The sequence below is a fragment of the Halichoerus grypus genome, chromosome 6 (assembly GCF_964656455.1).
Source record: "Halichoerus grypus chromosome 6, mHalGry1.hap1.1, whole genome shotgun sequence".
NCBI lineage: Eukaryota > Metazoa > Chordata > Mammalia > Carnivora > Phocidae > Halichoerus > Halichoerus grypus.
The window spans coordinates 47,203,519-47,219,384 of NC_135717.1; the positions used below are offsets into that span (position 1 = coordinate 47,203,519).

The 15,866-nt window shown below is 44.7% G+C and overlaps 1 protein-coding gene across 6 annotated transcripts in view; it reads right to left on the reverse strand.

Moving 5' to 3' along the window:
* The window catches only part of SFMBT2 (Scm like with four mbt domains 2), a 227,876-nt gene that overhangs the window by 109,499 nt on the left and 102,511 nt on the right, over nt 1-15,866 (reverse strand). For 5 of the 6 annotated variants that reach the window (XR_013448983.1, XM_078075125.1, XM_078075123.1 and 2 more), the window contains exons 5-7: nt 13,591-13,679; nt 11,685-11,931; nt 3,107-3,204 (exon numbers count right to left, since the gene is read on the reverse strand). Coding sequence is in view for 5 of the 6 variants with exons in the window: in XM_078075125.1 (XP_077931251.1) it covers nt 3,107-3,204; nt 11,685-11,931; nt 13,591-13,679 (434 nt within the window). In the remaining variant the exon portion in view is untranslated. The remainder of the gene's footprint in view (nt 1-3,106; nt 3,205-11,684; nt 11,932-13,590; nt 13,680-15,866) is intronic. The other variant, XM_078075126.1, reaches the window with a different exon arrangement.

Below are 15,866 nucleotides of genomic sequence, written 5' to 3' on the forward strand. Positions count from 1 at the left end.
AGTCCCCTTCCCTACTCTAAAAGATCAACCGTCCTCCCAGTCTCCAGCAGAGAGGGTGAAACAGATGGCCCCTGGACCACGGGTGCAGATACCTGGGCCCTCGGTGCCAAAACCCCGGCCCTCTTCTGCCCCGCTCACTCAACACCACCAGCAGCTGGACTTTGAGCCCCAGGCTGGAAGCTGAAAAACTTCCCCTGGAAAATCAGCACCATACAAAGAAGTAGCTCTCCAAGGTCATCTACACTGACCAGCTCTGCCCTCAGCTTTCTAACCCCCCTCTTACTCAAGAGCCACGGTCAAGGATTTTCAGCCTCCAACAAGAACGTCAGGAACCAAACCAACATGGAGGAAACAAATTATTCAGGGGAAAAAAGAAGACTTTCAAAAACCAGTAATTCCAACAAGATAAACTCATGCGTCCATGTGGTAAGGAGAGGAGGCTATAAACAGCATTCAGCAAAAGCCCACCAAAGAAGCGCTCGTAAAAACAGGACAGTACAAATAAGTTCATAAAACTTCTCGAAGTGCCACCAACAGACAAGGAAATGAAAAGTAGAACTGAAAGGGGGAAAAGAAAAAAAGTAAAAAGACAGTCCAGGAATAGCACGTCCACATACAGATCAAGAAAGCAAAAGAGCAGTGGAAGACATCATTTTAAACAAGAAACATCCCCAAATTAAAGGCAGACACCAGAGGTGGCCAGCACTGTGGAAGAAAAGAGATGTCCACCATGGCAATCAACTGCGAAATTGCAGGACAATGGAGGAAAATACAAGAGTCCAGAGAAGGGAGGGAAAATGGAGTGATACCTCTAAATTCTTGAGAAAAGTGACAGCGAGCCTAGAATTCTTTACCCAAACAATCAGGGAAGCATAAAGAAAGAATAAAGACATTCTCACTCAAAGCGAGAAGGATACTGAAGGCCACCATCTTGAAGATGGCTTGCGGCATTGCCTCATCTTCACGACCTGAGGGGAGAACGCCAAAGCACGGCAGACCGAGGCTGCGGACAGTATTTGGCTCATTCTGACCAAACACTACACAAGTTCCCAGTCCCTGCTCTAGGCCCAGCTGCCTGGAGCCGAGGAGAACATTCCATTCACTTCACAGAAGAGTAGTGCTTGGGCCTGTTCCTGGAACAGAGTAAGCTATAAAAGCAGAAAATATAAACCAACTGGTTCCTGTCCGTATTTCTCAGGATGTCCAGTACCTGGAGTTCAGCTGCAGCTCTGGCAGATGGCTCAACTACGATAAACCCTAATTCTCTTAAGACCAGCTCATGACTTTGTTGACTCTTGTCAACTGAGGAAAAGCAAAGCCAGCTTATTACCCAAACATCATCCAGCTATTTTCCCCTCCAAGGAGCAGGAAAAGGCCTCTTCTTTTTTTTTTTTTAAGATTTTTTTTTTTTTAAGTAATCTCTACACCCAATGTGGGGCTCGAACCCACAACCTGGAGATCAAGAGTCACACCCTCCTCTGACTGAGCCTGCTAGGTGCCCCAGGCAAAGCCTCTTCTGAAACAAGTAGGCTTATACCTGCTTCTTACCTTGTCAAAAGCAAATACATAACATTTAGGAAGACATACACTGGCAGTAACACTACAAAGAGAAGCAGCGAGATGATCCCCACAAAAGTGAGGGTGCCGGGTCCCCTCGAAGAGGCAGAAGAGCGCGTTGGGGAAGGACACGCTTCTGGTGGCGACCTCTCACGTCTAGACTGGAGGTGCATTGTCATGCTTTCATCCATTACTCTTTGAGCTCCTCACAGGTGTAGAATATACTTCAAAAGAAAATCTATTTTGTCAAAAGTGAGGGACATGATCCAGTGTATACACTTAAAATATTACGAAGGCCACTGTGAAGAGAGTGGACACCAACTGTCGGGGTCCCCGGGGGGACACGCAGAGGCCACGGAGCCAGGTAAGTTATGGAAAAGCAAAAGCTGTTTTTCTTTCTTATCTTTTATCTTTTCCAGGCAGGATGTTATCAGGAAAGCAAGAAAGGAAGGAAAGAAGGAAGTGAGAGGGAGGGAGGATGGGAGAGGTGAGGAAAGAAGTATTCGATCAGTTAGCAAAAAAAAAAAAAAAATGCCCAAGACATCGTTTTACTTCCAGCGATCACTAGCCCCTGGCAGCCTATTCCATCTATGCTGTTCTTCTAATACAGGAGGATCAAAACACTGTAAAAGTCATCTACCCAATAACCTCAGAACATAATTTCATCCCTAGTTTCAAAAGCCATCTTTTTAACTCCAATTCTACAACAAGGAAAGTGCAGATCGAGAAGGTTCACAATTTGCCGTGACGGGTTCCAATTCTGAGTGAGGCCTTCGGGGTAACTGAAATTCAGGAAGCCCGCGCCCAGGTCCTAAACTCTTGCTGCCCATGGCACCTCACACCATCGGCATTTTGGTCTCCTCGGGGGACGTGTGTGGCAGAAATGTGCCCCCTCGGGCCTGGAAAACCACTTTCCTCCAGCCAACAGTGACCATGTTTGAGCCGCCCAAGGAGTTGGGGTCCAGGGAGGGAGAGAACGTTTCGGGACTCCCTCTGGCCCACATGGATCATCGCCCACAGCTTCGTATTCATCTATGTAGAAAGGTCAGGCATCATTTTACAGTGGTAAGAACCTAGTGATCCATTTCAGTTGTGTGTCCACCTCCTTTCTGTTAGCAACCCCCAGGCCTACTGCCCCTCGGATACTCACACACATTTCTCGGGCTATCCAGGAAACTGAACCATCAAGAGGAGTATCACTTTCTATTATTTTTACCAAATAAATACCAAAAATAGACTTGCTACGTGTCCTGTTCCTTTCGTAAGGGGTGAGGGAGCGCACACGAGGCGTTATTATTCTATAATAATACAACATGGAGAAAAGCGGTAAAGCCACAGAATTCCAACCAGGCTTCTGTAATATGAGGAATTTGTGAAGATGACAAAACAGGGCAAAAGCACACAGGTAACATTTTAAACATTTCAAATGGGACCCCGCTGAGCAGGTAGTTCTTCCAACTGTGGAAAATGATTGGCTGTGAGAAACTTTTCACTGGAGAACGGTTAGTGTGGAGAAGAGTAAACAAGTCGCCACGAACCCACATCTTACCTTAAATACTTCCATTGGAAGAGGAAAGTGTGCGGCATCAGTAAGGGATTTTTCCAGAGCACATTTCCACTCAGACGCCATCTTCAAAGGATAGATTTCTGTATCAACAGCAAACCACATAAGCGTTTAAGGACTAAAATATTCTGCGGGGTGGTTCTCCCTTTGAATTTTATATCTGCCAAGTTCTCAGAGTCACTCGGCATACTCAGCGACCATAAGAACTTACACCCTGCCCCATAAAAGGCCACCTGCTAACGGGATTTTCTGACGGTAAAGAGCAACCTGAGACTCTGCGATCAGAAATGAAGACTAAACTTCACAGGGCCCTTCGGGGAACATTTTCATGCATTCTATGGGCATTCCATAAGTAATTTATTGGCATAAATCACATTAGCACCATCCTCAGTCATCCGCTGCCCCAAATTCCATGAATCACCTGGGAAGTAATATCCACTGATGAAGAACTTGTTATCGGATAAATTTCTAAACTAGAAATGACTTGTCTGGCATTTTCAGATATTACAGCATATTTTTCACTAGATCTCTAAGCTCTCGTATGCTAAAAATAGACCCTGTAAGCCAGAAAATTATTAAAAGGTAAATTAAAATTTACCAACCAAGTTTAATATTTACACTTGAAATGTTGCTAACACACCACATGTTGCCCATATTTTCCCCCCAGGCAGTGGGGTGGGGGGAGGGGGGTGGGCAGAGAGATTTACGAACGGAGGTTACTCTGGCTGAATGCAAAACTGAAAGAAAAAATTTGTTGAGCACTGTTTTCACCGATTGCTGAGACTGCAGGGGGATTTTATGATCTGATTTCAACGGATTTAAGACCTTATCAAAATAGGATTTGCAGAAGCACTCACTTGAAGGAGATAGGTTTATACCTTCCCTATATCAACCCAGGCTATTTCAGACAGACAGACAGGACATGAATATGAATTTAAGCACAGTTAAAAGGCGACATTAAACCTTTGGGGCTATATTTTTAATTTCTTGCATGTCTGCTTTTCAGCATGCAGCCGTATATTTCGATGCCCACAGCTTCTGAACTCACCTTGAGCCTGAAGCTCCTGTGTTTCAAGCAGTTTACTGAGTCTTTTCAGACTCCCATAATTAGGATGGGAGAGAGATGCTGCCGGAAGGAGTCAGATTATCAAGGCACAGCCCTGTCACTCATGGTCGGTTACGAAAAGTCCCGTAAAGGGTTATTAATAACAAGAGAGGCTCTACTGTGGATATTTTAAGCCTTTTATTTACATTCTTCTACCTCGGGGAATTTTTTTTTTTTTCCAATTTGGCATTTCTATATCAGAACAAGAATAGAATGTGATTCCTCTTAGTAGCTTCTGACATATTTAGGGGAACACAGTGAAGCCCCAGTTAACACCTGTGCAGAAAACGGAGGAATGGTCCCTCCAACATCCACAGGTGAGCAGGGGTGCTGAGGGAGACATCGCGCATCACGGCATCCCACAAAGGAGGAAGAGGGACGGGTTCACAGCCTTCTGAATTGTCCCAGGAGGATGGGAAGATGGTTCAGCTCAGGGGCACTGCGTCAAAATCCCAGTGGAGGAGAGGCAACTCAGAGGGCTCTAGGAGGGAAAGACCTGAGCGCACCAGAGCAGCAGGTCATGAGGGGCTCAGGACGGAAACAACACGCAAGAGCCTAGGGTTCCCGAGTAGGCGAGAACTAATTCACTTTCCCAGGGATCTGGAAGCTGGCCAGGGAGTTCAGCCTTGGCATAGTAGTAAAAGGAGAAGCAAGTCATGAGAAAGGATGGCGACTGCCAAAGACAAGACAGGAAAGGTGGGAAAAGGCAGGAGAAGGTGCACCGTGTTGGCGCCTGAACTCCCGTGGTCTGGGGGCGGAGGAGCCCCTGAGACAGAGAGGAGGGCAAGAGGATAGTTCAAGAAAACTATGCAAGACTTAGAGCAAAAGCCCAGCTGGCCAGAGTTCGAGCTGGACTCCCAGAACCGAAGCCAGGTGACCTAGAGACCCCCACAAGGATGCTCGCCCTTCCTGACACCTGTGTCCACACGCACCTGGCAGGGCACCACTGGGCCCACGTCATCCCTGAAAGTCGAGCCCCCAGTCCTCCTGATGCCATCTCTCTCCCAGCAAACCAGAAGCCTGGGACCACGGGCTGAATGTTGCTGTCCCCCCAAAGTCATACGTTGAAATCCTAACCCCCAAAGTGATGTTTAGGAGGTGGGGCCTTTGGGAGGTCATGGGGGGGAGCCCCCATTAATGGCATTAGTGTCCTTACAAAGGAGAGCCCAGACAGCCCCCTCGTCCCTCCCCCCACGTGAAGACACTGCAAGAAGGTCTGTGACCCCGGAAGCAGGCCGGGCCCTCAGCAGACATCAAATCTGAGGGTGCCTGCATCTCAGGTTTCCAGCCTCCACAACTGTGTGAGAAATGAATGCTGCCGTTTAGAAGCCACCAGGTCTCTGCTATTTATTCTCTGTAGCAGCCTGAATAGACCAAGAAACCCAGGTTCCTCAGGATTTGGGTCTCTGTCCTATAATCCTAAGATCCTTTGTCTTCTTTCTGAGGCTATAAAGCCCTAATATGGAATGTAACCCTATGGCAAGGCCCACTTCTCTTAAAAGGTGAAAATCAGATGCACTTTTTTCAGTATGCTCAACCACCTGCAAAAGCTACACACCTAATGGTTTCAATAAGCAGAGAACAATATTCCATGTGTGTGTTTCATTAGCCAGAGAGGCGCTTGGTTACACCGACAAGTTTATGGACAATAAATAGCACCATTAAAAGAACATAAACCATTTTCTTAAAATGATTGTGTTGCAGGTAATTTAATAGAGTGTATCATGTCGATTTGTTTGTGGGGAAGTAATAAGCAATTAAAATCGGGCCTGATCCATCTTTAACTAGAAGCCTACGTGAAAGTGAGGCGATCCCCCTCTGAGCAAGCGTTTGGCCAGCTCTTGAAAAGGTGAGAGCTGCAGAAAGCAGGAGAGGGGCGTGAGACCACCAGCTCACAGCCTCAGACTAAATGAAGGCCTGGGGGCGTGATCCCCTTCTTCACGTACCCTGCAACCAGCACTCCTTCCTTCTCTCACCAGTGAGCAAAGACTGGTCTATGGCTGTTAACAGATGTTGGGAAGGCTATAGAACTGAATGTTCATGTCTCCCCCCAAGTAATATGTTGAAGCTCTAACCCCCAACGGGATAGTATCTGGAGATGGGGCCTTCGGAGGGGGGGGGGGGGAGTTGGTAATCAAGGTTAGATGAGATCATAAGGGTGGGGTCCCCGTGATGGGATTAGTGCCCTTATAAAAGAGACCCCAGAGCTCTCTGTCTCTCTCTCCGTGTGCACATAAAGAAGAGACCATCCACAAATCAGCAAGTGGGCTCTCCCCAGAACTCAACCCTGCCGACACCCTCATCTGGGATCTTCCAGCCTCCAGAACTGTGAGAAAATCATCTGTGTCGTCTGAACCCACCACTCACTGGCACTTCTTTATGGCCACTTGAGCTACCTGATACAGAAAGCGTTTGGGGGCTGTTTCTCGACTAAGAAATAGTTCACAAGCTTCTTGACTCCAGGAATTATCTAAAAGAAAAAGAAAAAAGAAAAGAAAAAGGAAAAGGAAACGCTGACATAAAGATTGAGAAGGCAAAATATATATACATATGGAAAAACATCTAGAGATGAGAAAGACCTCACAAAGTTTCGTGTCCTTAGTTTCTGCAAAAACATGTAAGACTCCACGTCGCTTTCTGAGCATCCAGAAATATGAAAGCAGGGGGGAATCTCTAAAAAACTCCTGACCTCAACGACCTACTTAAATTTCTTAGAAAACCAAATGTAACCATAAAACTCTGTTTACAGACTGAATACCCAGAAAACGCCAATCGCTTGCGGTACACTGTGACACTCAGCAGCACAGCAAATGTACAGTTACCCCCATTTCACAGAGGAGGAAAGTAGAGGTACTTCCCAGGGCTCTGTAGGGAGGAACAGAAGTGTAAGGAGAAGCTAACTTGGACCCTGGCTCCAAGTCCAAGTTTTTCCTACTCCGCCAGCTTCCTCAAGCTGGAGGCACACATGAACTCCTCTAGAGGAACAAAAATGATCAGGAAGCCCACAGGCCATATTCCTGTGCATGGAGTAGGTCCTGGAGCCATGCTGGGTGCTGAATAGCAGAGCATCTCTCCTTGATCTGACCCTGTCTTCAAAAGCTCCCCTCCCACATCAGGGGCAAAGAGGACAGCACAGCCCCTGCCATTCTGGGGGTGTCCTTCATTCCAGGCCCTCCACTCCAGATGGGCATCCACAGCCCCATCAATTATCTGGCTCCTAGAAGGTGGACTTGGCTGGTTCCTGCCCTCCCTCCAGACATACCCAACTTTTTATTCAGTCAATTCATTCAACGAATATTCACTGAGCACCTACTACGTGCCAGGCACTGGGTCAGACACTGGGGAGACAGCAGAGACTCAGACCCAGATGTTCAGTTCGAGGGGCTACTAAAATCCTCTCAGGTCTGAACAAAGCGAGGGTGGTGGGCCATGCTACATCTAGAAGAACAGCGCCCCAAAGACAGGGCATGCTTAGCACCCCGGTGGGTCACAGGGGAGGCCAATGTGCCAGAAAGTCCCTAAATGAATGCGGTTTGCCTTCCGTTCAACACTGAAGCTGAAAGGGACTCCAACACATCTGCCTGGCTTTTAAAGCTGATTTAACTTATGGAAAAAATCACCCTTCCTATTCCCCCTTTCTTTTGTCAACTCCCAATGTTAGTGTAATGGAGGAGAAGGAGACCTGGGCTGGGAGTTTGGACGCCAGTGTTCTAGCTGCAGCTTGGCTTCGTGGTGTGACCTTGACCCACCAAGTCATTAACCTCGAGGCTTCAGACTCTACTGTAAGATGAAGGAGTTGGAACAATGTCTGAAATAATGCCAGTTAAAAGTCTGACCTGGCGACTTCATTCTACTTGTACAAGGCAAAATGCCTGGAACAGAACCCTTCTGCATGGTCTTGCTCCACATTGTATTTCTGGCCTTCATTAAAGGTCCTTCAAGCAAAAACCAAACAAACAAAAATGAAAAACAAATAAAAAAACCAAAAGCACAAAAAACAAAAACCAGAGTCTTCACTCTAGAGAACGCACTGCTGGTCACCGGAGGGGAGGTGGGTGGGGGGTGGCGGAAAACAGGTGATGGGGATGAAGGAGTGCACCTGTCATGATGAGTACCGGGTGATGGAGGGAAGTGCTGAATTACTATATTGTACAGTTCTTGATAAAGCCTGGACCACTAAGGACTTTAGCTACTGCCGCCCTTCCTTGATCACCTGGCATTTCACCACTTCCTGCCCGCTCACCCATTCTTCACAGAAGCTGGATTTGACCTACTCCGCCAGCACCTACATGACCCCTGGATAGGCCAGGGTGCGAAGCCCCAACCTGTGTTCTCCGACTCGGGCCAGAAATGAAAAGGCACAGTGACTATAAGCTTCCCTGGTGGACAGCATCAAAGCAGCCCCTTTTCCTAGAGGTTCTGAAAACTAGCTACTTTCTATTTCCTATTTCTACCTTTCTTGGTACTGAACAGTTGAGAAATATCGTGCCCTTTAAAAAGTAGAGAGATCAAGTGGTCCATTTTCACGATGATGGCAGTTCATGGGGACACCCAGTCCAGCGGGCAGGGAGGCTGGGGGGTCGCACGGCTTCCTCTCATGGTGCACCCGAAGCATCTATCCTCTGCCCTGGGCCCCCACACCTCCAAATCTCCCTCTCACACCACTTAACACTCAACACTCGGGATTAAGAACAATAGCTAGTATCTTTATGCAAGCCTAAAATTTTATTCCCACCTACATTTCAGTTAAGCAAAGAGCACTACCATGTAAGTTTTAAGTTACTCTGGGTCTTGAAGTTAATTTACACAAACCCAAAGTAACACGTATTATTATTACATATTATTATTAATATGTATTATTGTAAATAATAGCCCAATTATGGAAGCATCCTGAGTGTCCACTGACTGATGAATGGATAAAGAAGAGGTGGTGTGTATATATATACAATGGAGTATTACTCAGCCATCAAAAAGGTTGAAATCTTGCCATTTGCAATGACATGAATGGAGCTAGAGAGTACAATGTTGTGTGTAACAAGTCAGTCAGAGAAGGACAAATATCATATGATTTCACTCATGTGTGGAATTTAAAAAACAAAACAAATGAGCAAAGGGAAAAAGAGAGAGAGAGAGAGAGACAAACCAAGAAACAGAGTCTTCACGCTAGAGAACACACTGCTGGTGACCGGAGGGGAGATGGGTGGGGGGTGGGGGAAACAGGTGATGGGGATGAAGGAGTGCACCTGTCATGATGAGCACTGGGTGAGGTACGGAAGTGCTGACTCACTGTATCTCACTATATAGTACGCTTATGTAACACTGTATGTCAACTAACCAGAATTTAAATAAAAACTTTAAAAAAATAATAAAACACACGGGTAATAATTGCAGCCCCGCATGCTGTTCTGCTAAATGAAGCAAGAGAATCCAGTTTTCATCTTGCAACTGCTGCATCTGAAGAACTAAAGGCCACATTTGGAGTGTCCTTTTGCCTTTTATTTTCCTCTTCTCATACAAAACTTCTCTTGCCAACAATTTAAATGTTGGGAAAATAACTTCTTAACAATGAATACCTTCTCCAAGCTCTTGAAGGACACCCACGAATTCTTCCATGCAATGGACAACTCGTGTCCAGAAAATTATTAAGACAAGTAAACACAATTTATTCTTATCTTATAAAGACATTAAATTATCTACAAAAGAGAAAGAGCGCTCTCCTTTGCAAATATTTCCCAAGTTTCTATGGTGACACTTTCCATTCTTGCTTTTGAGTATGAGTCCCATGACTTCACAGCAAAGGCACACTGAACAGAACCTAAGAAGCCACTAATAATCCTTTGCTTTGCTATAAATGTTCACACTGGCAAATGTAGGGATCTCCCAAAATTTATAAAGCAATTAGATACTAAGCTAAGATTTATACACCCAACTTCCCACACAAAGTAAATTTCTCCTGCTAGGTTATGAATCCCAAGGCAAATGTGAGCTTAGATCTTTTCTCAACACTGACAGGCCCTTTGTTTGTCATCATAGTCCAAAATTACTCAGGGTAGAAATGGATTTCCTGGCTGCTTCTCAAAATGTTGACAACAATACTACTAATAAAATACCATGTTACGTGTCTATATGCCTGTCAAACTCAACACAAATGCAAATCCATGACATACAGAACCAAGAAAATTTTTTTTTTCAATTAAAGCCCTTGAGTGACAGAAAGGAAAAATGCAAGTCCTCGGTTTCGTGTACTCGAGACTAGCACTAGCAACTAATAGGGGAAAAAAAAAATCTCTGGCAATTTTAACAAAGGACTTGGCTCTTCACTTCCAATATACCTGGTGAAATTGATCAGAATGAAAACCAGCAATCTCTGGAAGAAATTAATATTTCTACCTTGATGTCTTTAATTCTATAAGGATCCAACATTTTTTGTTCTGAAGATATCCATCAAAAGGTTGGTAAGTCTAGTATGGGCAGCTGGGGGATGGGAAGAAATAAGCAAAGGGCCTAGGAATTTGAACTATAGTATATCCCCTCTCTCCAAGCTAGATGACCTTGGACAAGTAGCTTAACCTCAGTCTCAAATTTTCTCTGGTGGAAAAGGAAATATTCACACCAAACATGGAGCACTTTTTGTAATCAAAACAAACAACACAGCAGATGTAAAATCACCTGACACATAGTAAACATTCAAGAATGGTTAGTTTGTGAACAGGGAGATTTTTGCCCAGTGAGGTACATCAGGAAGCATAATGCATTCTTCCATCCAATTAAGTCTGCAGAAAGTCATTTGACAGGGCATTTGGAGCTAATTAAAATCCATGACGTGCCAGAAAAAAGTATGATGATTTCCTCTTTGCTATTTCCAGGTCAGGACAGATTATATAACAGCATTTGGTTGGATGGATGGATGGATGGATGGATATAGATGGATGGATGGACGAAGGAGATGGGGGGGCAAATAGGTGGGAGGCTGGAGGGTGAGTAGATGTATAGGTGGGTAAGTGGATGGGTGGGTGGATGGACGGATGGAGGGAGGGATATGGATGAATGGAGACAGATGGATAAATGAATGGATGAGTGGGGGGGGTGGATGAATGGAGGATGTATGGGCAGACAGAGATTTTGGCATCTACTTCCAAGACTGTCAAAATTCCTAAAGAAAAAGGGAGAATATGACCAAGTCCCGGTCCTTGTGTCTTTCATTTGTGAATCAGTGATTCCAAAGGAATGAGATCAACTTCAGCACAGCCTCTACTGCTTTCTCCTTTTAGAACACTATTTACTGAGGTCTTGAGTTCTATTTCCCATAGAAGAGTATTCTGAGGTTAAAATGCTTAATATTCACATACACATGTGTAAATGATACCACGGAGCTAACAAACTCTCCAGAGACACATCCAGGAAAATATCACATCTTTTACCAAAATACTTTGCAGCAGCAAAAGCTTTGGCCCTTACCTGAAGGTGGGTCCATTCTGTATTTATTCTCTTGACACCAACCAACTGGTCGAAGTCTGTAATCCAAGTAAAACAACCACTGGTCATAGGATTCAGTGTCCTCCAATCCCACATAGCGAAGGCGTAATCTTCCTCCAACATTTTCAATCACACTAACTATCCAGTACTGAAAAGGGCTCTGAGAATCCTGAAGTTCTATTAAGGAATCAACTGTAATGAGGTCTATAGGGCCTTTCCCTCGCAGAGGCTGTTTAAACAGAAGCAAAACTCCTTATTTTAAACTTTATTTTAAGGTTCTCATGGAAACAGATGACAGCAGAAGATAATATTTTTTCACACCATCATCCAAGCTACTGGCAAACAGTCTGGTGTTTCCCTCCACCCCCATCCTCTTCCCGCTCCTTCCACACACACGTTCATCCCACCCAGCCCTCTGTCCAACAACAAGAATCACAAGTAAACAGAACATAACAGTTTGTGCTCGGTTCTCACCAAACAAATCACCCTTCCCAGATAAAACTGCATTTGTTAGAAATAAGCATGCTTTTAAGAAGAGTTACACCAAATTGGCCTCCTGCTAGAAAATACGTGGTAGCTAAATGTCTATTTTCCCATAGACTATGGGGCTATCAACTTACCCCATGACTCAACAGACATTCATCTTATAATGTCACTCTCTCATACTTTGGGCAAAGCATGAATACGTGTCAATGACATGTATAATACACATTAATGATCAGCTACATTAGACAATTATGTAAAGTTATTTCTACACTTGATCCCATAGTTGGTTTAGAGAATGTATATATATATATATATACATATATATATATATAATTACTGCCCCGTATAAGAAACCTTCTCAGCACGTTAGCACATGAAAAGGGTGATTGTTCAGTCAGCCTTGTAGGCAAATATGTTAAAAAAAAAAAAAATGAACAGAGTAAGACATTTTGTCCTTCTGAAAGGGTGAAGAATCATCATTTTGATTTGTTAACCAAACAAATTAGGAGCCATTAAGATAAGCAAATACACCAGGCAAAATCGTCACAGAATGAAACCGGATAACTGTATATTAGACAGTAGTGTTCCAAAAGTCAATGTCATTTATGAGAGGAGGGAAATTCATAGTTAACGTTAAGAGAGTAATCATACCGTCACAATCCACATCGTATTCCTGTTATTTACTATGTTTCCCCCCTTTTTGGGGGGAGCATTCCTCAAACAGACTTGGTACCTCAATAATTACTTATGACAGTACAGTGCTCCTTCTGTTCTATTATATATAGTAAATATTAAAATGCTTTATCATAAAATTATTGTCAAATGAACCATCAAGATTGCAGATTAAACTGTTTTTTCTTCGGTACCTTAAGCACACCTTAACCACAATGAAATATGATTAGCCAGTTCTCCTCTTGTTTTCATAAGGGAGGCTAATTCGATTATTACTCAACACGTGTGTGCTGTTAGCGTGAGGTTATGCATCCAGAATGGAATAGTCAATGGAACCATCTATCAACACGCTCCAAGACTATAAGAGAGCACGAATATGCTCTGTGGTCATCTCTACAAAACAGGTCTTCTCCAGGATTTTATTTATATTCGCAAATATAGGACAGAGGCTTACATGTATAGGATAGTGGAAAGATATCCTAACACAGTATTACTTAAAAATGTGTTCACACAGAAGCCAATTTTCCACTTATTGATTGTACCACAGGTGAAGACACTTCGGTGCCATGAGAATCATTAACCTAAACAATTCAGGAAAAAAACAGGAAGTTAGGCTATCTGGATAGAGATATCCACATGTACACGTGTACCTGCCGAAGGATATAGGCAAAGGTGCTCATGTGACCGTGAGGCTTCAGACACAGAATAGCTGAATAACAACAATACATACACCTTCCAGGAGGTTGGCAGGTGCCGTCCGGGAGCCAGTCAAATCACGAATGAGGAATTCTGTCCAGTCTGTGTACTTCTCTTTGATTGCTGGCGAGACAAAAAAAGAAGAAGAAAACAAAACAAAACACTTCAGCATAGCAGGGGAGTATCAGGTTAAGTTTAAAATCACAGCACTTTTCTGTACATATGTGTTATTTCGTTACTTTTCTTCATTTTAAAGCACCACGGTGAAGAGCTAACACGGCGACAAGAAATCCGTCCACAACGGGTGACTCTACGCCTACCGATTTTGCTGGGCATCAGAGGGATTAAAGAATAGGGGGCCCTGAAGTTTTAGGATAATCTACTCAGAAACTTCCATGAGTAAAAAGAAAATATCATAAAGCACAGAATTCGGGGGTGGGGGGAGGGGTTCCAAGAAGGAAAAGATCAGTGAGGGACAGAAGTCAGAGGACAATTTCCAGGTGGAAAAATAGCAGCAGGCTCTGAATTACACAGAAGGATTTTGCTGGTGGAGAAGAGGAAGAAGGGACTATCCGACTGAGAGACACAATGGAGGAGAGCGGCCCAGGGAGGGAGGAAGTGGACGAAGGCAGCGCAGTCATCGGCCGACTCCAGCCCAGTCTGAGCACAGGACTCTGGGGAACAACGCCAAGCGACAGCCCCAGAAAGCAGGCACATTTAATCAACAGGAAATCTCTGCATAAAACGGATCTGAAAATAGCACAGAGGCTTGAATGGAAACAAAAGAGGCTAATGGCAGAGAAACCCAGGTAAGAAGCTGCTACAGCTCTCCAAGGACAAAAGGGATGGGGCCCCAAACCGCGGGGACCATGCTGCGAGCAAGGAAGGGATGTATCTGAGACATTTTGAAGAAAGAAATTTCAGTCGTTGGAAGCCAACAATTTCCAAGTGCTTAGAACCCGAGACTAGAGAAACAGGTAAATTCCTGGCACATCCCCCAAAGTACAGATCTCCAAAGGCTTCACCAGGTGACGTCCACGCCCAGGAGAGGCCCTGAGGCTTCCTGGGGCATCCCAGGCTCCACGGAGTCAGCAACACAGGAGTAGCATGACCCAGATTCACGTGCACCCATCCTGTGGAACACGTGGAGAGCCAGTAGGCTGGTGAGCAACGGCCTAGAACCCATCCAACACTTAGCCTCTGAGAAAGGTTCCACACTCAAGTGGTTTGCACGTTGCTTTGTCCTGCAGAGGTATCATGCAACAATTTCTTGCTCAAGCCTCAAGGAACAGAGTTATCACAGAAGGCAACGAGGCTATAATGATGTAGAGGGAAAAGCAGAGTCATGGCATGAGAGGGAACTAGGCTCCACAGTGGGCTCTGCCATCACTGGCTATAACTTTGAGTAATTTACCCGATTTATTGATTTATCGTATACTCTTTCCCCATCAGTGCAACAGTGCTATCACCATTTTTGCTTATGGGCTGCTAGGAGGATTAAAGAAGATACACACATCAATAAAATGTAACCATACCGGGCACATACCAGACAATTAATAAGTAGCAGCTCTTGTTTTGTTATGAGTGTATATTAAATTATTACACAGCTCACCAACTATTTATTGTTCCTTCCCACAAATTCCAGACTGAAACTGGGAACGTGCGTTGGCATGGTCGCCAACAGAAGGGGGAACGGTAGCAACACCTGCTATTCTGATCACTAACCTGCATCTCAGTCAGTATCCCTCCCTCGCCCGTTAAGGATGGTAAGACCAAGAGCAAAATCAAAGTGGAAGGATTCAGGCGACACAAAGGGATCCAGACAAAGCTGCAAAGTCCAGTTTTCAGCTGTATAGCGTCCTAACCACGGCCCTGCTTAACAAGCAGCAACTCACCCATTCATCAGCTTCTACCACTAGACTTGTTGCTCAAATAAAATATCATCTTCCTTATTTTCTACATGCACACTCACGAGGTAATGCCTATGTTTGGGCCAGGAACTGTTCCTGTGTCCTTTCCGTCATTAAAAAGCGTAACCGTCATTTTTCAATGTTATACCCATTTCTAAATTAGCCCCTTGCTGTGTACTCAATGATTTGTGTTCCCCCAAATTCATACTGAATGCTAATGCTCAATGCGACTCCATCAGGAGGCGGAACCCTTGGGAGGTAATTAGGTTTAGATGAGGTCAGGAGGGGGGAGCCCTCTTGATGGGCTCAGTGCCCTCATAAATGAGACCCCGGAGAGCTTCCTCAACCCTCCCACCACGTGAAATGCCGACAGAAGGAACCAACTCTGAGCCAGGAAGTG